Raw genomic sequence first — 7,260 nt, 5'->3', positions numbered from 1 at the left:
AAATTCATCCATGTCATATTGGAAAACAGTATTGTGCATTTACTCTGGAAATAAAATCCATTTTATTTGGCAGCAAGATTATCATTTGTGGTTCAGAAATGACTTGAAAACTTTGATGTCTTTCCGAGTAACTGTTTGACAAAATTTCCTAAAGTCAAAGTGTAGCCAGCAAAGGACAAATAGATTGCTGGCCCAATAAAAACCAATTTTTAAATACTCATAGTTGTACTTACTAGTTGCATTTTTATTTTGTTGCCTGGATGAATTTACCAGATTTAAAGGCACATAATAACGCACATTCTAGATCAGCACTGCTAGCTACCTTTATTACATAACTTTGTTACTTTTTCCCTTACTTATGCTTCAATGTACTTCTTTTGAGTGGATGACTTCTCTTTTTAGTGAATCTGAAATGCAACACAACAAAATAGCAACAAAGATTTAATTTTAACAAATGTAAACAATAATATACAAATTATGTAAAAATACCTTTGAGATAACTGTACTAAATGAATCAGTGTAATCGTTGATACATTGATTAACCTATAAGAATGCAAACATGTGCAATAGCATAATGAAATTTCTGTTAAAATTATAATTAAACTATATTAAACCGTTTGCAAAAGATATGTAAGAAGGTAGCACCGTGTACTGCTAAAGCAAGGGATGGGGGGAACGCGTTCTCAGAGTGAGTGTCTTTGGTTTGTCTCCCACACCACTGCTCACTAGCTGAGTGTCCATTTCTTTACCTCTTTGCTTCTGCTTCTTCATCTACAATATGTAAATACAGTAATAGAAACAACCTCAAAATGTTGTTGTGAGGATTAAATGAGTAAATACATATCGTTAAGACAGTGTCTGGCCCGAAGTGCTCCAGGCTTCCTATTGGAAAATAAAACTCCGTCACTATATCCCTATCTTTGACCACAGGAATTGATCCCACTCTTAATCAAAATACCGTCTTCATACGTTGCCTCCTGTTTTTGGCTATCGGTATCTCCCTTACTGGAGCCTAAGTGCCCAGATCCTCTTGGACTACTAGTTTCATAGCAGACAGTCAAAAATTAGTTGTTGAACTTTTCCACCAGGGACAAAGGTCCTTAAAAGAGGAAAAACTATAGAAAGGATCACGAATCACCATGTGAAGTTTAAGCCTTAAAGCATCTAAAGAGGATTCACAAAACCAGTCGTCTGCAGAGTGGCCAACCAGGCAAACCGACCACCAAACGAAGTTTTTCCGTAAAATTGTTTTTCACCGACGTCACTCATCGCTGACCTCTGACGTCCAGGAGGTGGGATTAGGGAGACAGCTGACTTCTTTCTCGCCTTCCCTCCTCCACTGGACCGGCTGGCTCAGTGGCTGGCCGACTTGGCGTTTCCATTGGTCAGTTTCCCCGAGGAGGCTGGCCGCGGGCCTGACCCCGCCCCCTGTGGGCGGGGCCTCACCCCGTAGGGTCTGGGGACGGTGGGGGTTGCTGCGGCCGCCATCTTGGATTCCGCGGTAGCGGTGGCGGTAGTAGGGCGCCGAGTCTGGGGAGTGGCTCTCCCCTTCCCCCTCCCCCCCGCTCCCCCCGGGTTCGGTGGCGGCGGCTCCTCCCCCTGGGGGGGTGGTGCGACGGCGGTGGCACCTACGGCCATGGCGGCAACCACTGCTAACCCCGGTGAGGAGACGGAGGACTGGGACGCCACTGAAGGAGGAGGGGCTGAAGGGGTTGGCAACTGAGGAGACCCAGGGCTGAGGGGCCGTAGTTGGGGCTGAGGGCGCTGGGACGCGCGGACGACGAGGAGGCGGTGGGGGAGGGGAGTGACCGGGGGAGGGGCCCAACCCTGGGGACTTGGGGAGCCCTGAGGTGGAGGGAAGGAGCGGGCGGGTGGGAGCCGGGCGCTTAAACAGGGTTCCTTGGGAGTTTCTTCGGAGCTGCTGCCCGCTCGGGGCCGGCCGGTCTCCGGTGCGCGGTGCGGTCCTCTTTCAACCCTCTGCCCACTGGAGCTGCTTGATGGCGAGTGAGCTGTGGGCAGAGCGACTCGGTTTACTTTAAAAGTAGTTTGGATTCATCAACACTAGACCACGTTGCTGTCTAGTTGAGGTGGCACTTCCAAATGTTGAAAGTTTTAGATTTTAATTTAAATAAAAAAAAATCTTTAAATGTATTCTCACAGTTTCTTTAGGCTGTACCTCTATCCCCCGGGCTAGTCTTTGAAACTTGCGTTTATGTATTACGAGGTGCCTCTGTTGTCTCTAAGCCGAGGGCAGAGGTTTGTTAAATGCTTGAGGTTCAGGACAGATCTTGCCAATAGCAAGCAAGCATCCAGAACACCAAGTTTAAATACTCTTGAATGTTGAGTCGAGGCATTTCCCATTCCGTAAGAAATATTCAGTTCCATGCCATTTTTAATTGAACATCTTTTCAAAAGGGTATTAAAAAAAATCTAACCAGTCGTGTCTAAGAGATGGAGTAATTCCACTATATTAGTTATTTCTCCTTAGGAAGTATTTCATTTTAGGGGTCCTACTTAGCTTTGCTGACCTTGGCCATTCTTCTGCAAAATAAAATCCCTTCCTAGAAACCGTCTTTGATAACTTAAAAAGAAAAAAAAAAAGCAAGAGGTGGGAGTGAATTTCTTGAAAATACAGTAGTGCTGTTTCCACGTTAAAATTTAAATTGGATTTTTTTCGTGTCTCTGAAAGTCAGTATTATTTTGCAATATCCACGTTTTCCTGTTACAGTTGAATCACCGTGAAATTACTGTCTTTTCCTACCATGTTTCTGGGAACAGCTATTTAAAGAAGTTAATTTGTCACATGTCAATATCATTTTAAAATCTTTTAAATTTTTTTAGAGGAAAAGGAGATAAAGTTAATGGCTCAAATTCCATTGTAGGAAGTGCTGTGTGATGTGTCAAATTGGAAAGATGCTATTATTGTAGCCTTGTAGTAAAATAGCCTATCTGTAAAGTAGGGAGTAAGTAAACAAGATTTTAAACTGATAACACATTGCAGAACACCCCTAGTCAAGTTGCAGAGCATTTCTTTTATTAAGGGGTGGCCCGGGTAAACAAGTTAATAGTGCATAAGTCAGAAGCTTTTTCCAGCAATGTGGGTGGGGTTGTTTTATTGTGTTTTGTTTTTTAAACAATAACCACAATGACAATCTCTTGACCACATTTTCATTAGCTGATAAGTATCAGCTTAAATCTGTAAGCAGAAAATAGCATATATTTGTGCGGAATCCTTGCTCATAAAATAGTTGATTTTGTTGATTGCCCTTTGGCAGCCTGCTTCTGCACTTTTTAGATTTCTTTTTTGATGTTGAAAAATTCTTCTATCTTTTCCAAGTTGTTGATCACATGTTCAACAGAATATAATTAAATCAGAAGATGTATTTTCTTCATTTTTCCCTTTGCTCCTTTATATTAAAAGAAAGATTGAAGATGTGGACTTCTAGTAGCCTGTTGCGTTTTGGGAAATGAGGATGTGAATGAAGGGACACAAGGTGGAAATGGACTATGCTCAGTAAAAAGAAAGTTAAATGGTTTTTGGGTCAGAATTCTTTGCTGTATGGTCAGACCTTTCCTTAGAGCCATTTCAGGGACTAGAGACCTCATACCTATTTTTACTTTGTTTTTTTTTTTTTTTTTTTTTTTTTTTGGGGTTCCCTACATTTCATGTTCTATCTTTACATATGTCTGCAAATGGTTTTGGTAATAATTATTTAACTCTTTAAGCTTCATTTATATTAATTCGTAGTGTTAACAAAATGCTTGATTATTTTAATTGTACATAGAGTATGATTTAGAGACTGTTGATGGCCCTTTAGTGTCTTGTAGGGGACCTGGTTCCTTTGTATTTTCACTATGTCTAAACGTGATGCTCGATCAAAAAAAGATTAAGATATGGTTTATACTCTTAAGAGTTATATTGAAGTAAGAGTTCTAATGAGATGATGGCTTTTTTCCCGCATGAATTGATAATTCTTCATATTCTATTACTTTTCACTGATTCTGCAAACGAGTCGATGGATAGGGTGGTCCATGAAGTCTTGGGCCATATCTTTCTTGCCAGTGGAATACTAACAGTTTTGAGGATCACTTTTTAAATTGCATGTGTAATTTGTAATGCGTTGGCTAAGGAGCTGGGAGGGAAGAGATTAGGTATTTGATTTACAATTTAGTATTCAAACTAGAGCACCGGGAATGAGTGTGTGGGAGTGTAGGTTTTTCCTCCTTTCATTCTGTTATTCTCATTAGTAGAGACCTCTTTTTGTGCTATTAGGTGCCATTTATTGTGGTTGGAGGATATGGTGAAGGCAAATGAAGCAACATTGTTTGGGTTTGTAAGGCAGACATTTAGGAAAAATTTTTTTTCATATAATTTTTACCTATGTAAATTACAGTTTTAAAAGCATTAATTAACAAAATTCTTACCTGTTACCTTTATTTCCCTTTTTCAGATACAGGGACATAGGAATTTATGTAGCATAAAATTAAGATGCAAAGATACTTTTAAAATTATTTCCCATTGTAAAAACCTTTTAAAAAAGTTTCTATTTTACTAATTCAGCATTTGAAATAAATTAACGTTTTTGAAAAAGAACCTTAATCTACATGATTTTTATGCTGTTATTAGATTTGAGATACCAACTTGAACCTTCCCTGTTTTCTTAGAAATTAAGAAGAAGATACTTCTGCTTTCTTGGAAAGCTAGTTTTCTTGGTTTTTTGATATAGTGGCCTCTCGGCTTAGTTATTTGGCATTTCAGCCCTACCCTTTTACTCAAACAATTCACTAACATGAGATTAATAGGTCGTTTTATGGTCGTTTTGTCAAAGTTTTTTGTAGTTCTCTCCTATGGATGATGACTTTCTTCTAAGGCAATAGCAACAGGGATTTCCACAGTGCCAAATGGTGGTTGAATTTCAAAAATTGCAACACCGAATTGCAACACTCAAAGACACTAGACCCTTTTTTTCTTGATTTTACTGAGACCATGACATCTTGGGGGTATTTAATTTCAAAACTAGTAAAATTAGAATTAAGTTTCTTTCCTATATTTTTATCTATTTAAAAGACATCTCTAGTTGAATAATCTTTAACGTACTGTTTATATATATACTCACCAGTATTTCCTTCAAATCTGTTGTCCTTTTTAACTTTTCTGTATCTTTCATGACTTTCACAGTTTTTCCAGTTCCTCAGGCTAAGCAACTAGAAGTGTACAGATTTTTTTTATGTATCTATATGATTATTACATCTTTTTTTGACTAAAAAGTATGTTTTGAAATATATAAAGATATTAAAACATAGAACATTTAAACCATGTAAAATATATATTTAAAATAGATATGTTTAAACATTTAAACATGTTTAAAGTTATTTTAGAAAATAATTTTACTTTTCAATTCCAATTGACATATAATATTATATTAGTGTCAGGTGTACAGCGTGGTGATTAGACATTTATATAACTTATGAAGTGGTCACCCCCCCCCAAATCTAATACCCATCTGACACCATACATAGTTATTACAATATTATTGACTATATTCCTTAACATTATACTTTACATCTCCATTACTGTTTTATAACTACAGATTTGTACTTCTTAATCTTTCTTCTTTTTCACCCATGTCCCTAATCCCCCTCCCATCTGGCAACCATCAAAATGTTCTCTGTATCTATGCATTTGTTTCTGCTTAGTTAGTTTACACATGTAAGTGAAGTCATATGGCATTTGTCTTTCTCTGACTTATTCCACTCAGCACAATACCCTTTAGGTCCATCCTAGAGGGTATTGTTGCAGATGATAAGCTTTCATGCCTTTTTTTTATGGCTGAGTAATATTCCATTGTATATATGTACCACCTCTTTATCCATTCATCCATTGGTAGACATCCAGGTTACCTTCATACCTTGGCTACTGTAAATAGTGCAGCAATGAACATAATGGATTCACGTATCCCTTCGAAGTAGTGTTTTGGGTTTCTTCAGATAAATACCCAGAAGTGGCATTTACTGGGTCCTTCTTTCTCTCTTGTTATAGGCTTTATTTTAAAGTCTGTTTTGTCTGGCATAAGTATTGCTATCTAATCTTCTTTGTTTCCATTTTCATGAAATATCTTTTTCCATCCCTTTACTTTCAGTCTGTGTCTTTAGATCTGAAGTGAGCCTCTTGTAGGCAGCGTGTGAAAGGGTCTTGTTTTCTTAGGTATTCATCCACTCTTTGGATTGGAGCATTTAATCCATTTACGTTTAAAGTAATTATTGATAGATATGTAGCCGTTGCCATTTTATTATTCATATTTTTGATCTTTTTTTTTTCTTAAGTCTCTCTAACATTTCTTGTAATACTGATTTGGTGGTGAAGAACTCCTCTAGCTTTTTCTTGTCCGTACTTTGATTCTAGATGATAGCTTTACTGGGTAGAGTAATCTTGGTTTAGATTCTTGCTTTTCATCCCTTTGAATATTCTTGCCAATCCCTTTCTGGCCTGCAAAGTCTGCTGGGAAATCAACCGACAATCTTATGGGAGCTCCCTTGTAGGTAACTAGGTGCTTTTCTCTTGCCGCTTTTAAGATTCTCTGTCTTTAACCTTTGGCATTTTAATAATGGTGATGAACCTCTTTGGGTTCATCTTGTTTGGGACTCTTTGCACTTCCTGGATTTGTTTATCGATTTCCTTAGCTAGGTTAGGGAAACTTTCTGTCATTATTTCTTCAAATAGATTTTCAATTCCTTGTTCTCTCTTCTTTGGTATTCCTATGATGCGAATATTGGTATGCTTGATGATGTTTAAAGTTATTTCAATCAAAATTATCTATGTACATATTTAATGAATTAAATTTACATGATTTGTTACAAAAATAGCAGTCCTCTACTCCCTTCTCTCAGTCCTTTCTTTCCAGTGACAACCATTTTTATATCTTTTAACCAAATTTTTTGTTTAAATAAAATGTTCCAAAGTTAAAGACATGAGTTTTCAAATTGAAAGGACCAGACCAGTGAGTGAAAACACAGCCACATCAAGGCACATTATAATGAGATTTCAGCATTGGATTCAAAGAGTATCCTACCAACTCCAGAGAGAACTGACCAAAAAAAATCAGTCAGTTCAAAAGAATCAGGAATCAGATTTGTCTTGCTTCTCAGTAGTCACACTGGAAGGTAGAAGACAATGAAGCAATACCTTAATATTCTGAGGCAAAATAATTTCCAACTTGGAATTCCATACCTAGGCAAACTATCAGGCAAAGTAGAGGAAAG

At 37.8% G+C, this 7,260-nt stretch overlaps 1 protein-coding gene across 2 annotated transcripts in view; it reads left to right on the top strand.

Annotated features, from left to right (window-relative positions):
* Window positions 1-1,492: 1,492 nt before the first annotated feature.
* Window positions 1,493-7,260, top strand: part of ARNT (aryl hydrocarbon receptor nuclear translocator) — a 48,368-nt gene continuing 42,600 nt past the window's right edge. For both annotated transcript variants that reach the window (XM_015595582.2, XM_006919750.3), the window contains exon 1: window positions 1,493-1,661. In XM_015595582.2, the coding sequence (XP_015451068.1) occupies window positions 1,637-1,661 (25 nt within the window). In that variant the 5' untranslated portion in view covers window positions 1,493-1,636. The remainder of the gene's footprint in view (window positions 1,662-7,260) is intronic.

The sequence above is a fragment of the Pteropus alecto genome, unplaced genomic scaffold, assembly GCF_000325575.1.
Source record: "Pteropus alecto unplaced genomic scaffold, ASM32557v1 scaffold106, whole genome shotgun sequence".
Classification (NCBI taxonomy): Eukaryota; Metazoa; Chordata; class Mammalia; order Chiroptera; family Pteropodidae; genus Pteropus; species Pteropus alecto.
Note: the sequence above shows the minus strand (reverse complement) of the source record. Positions and strands in the feature narration are given on the sequence as shown.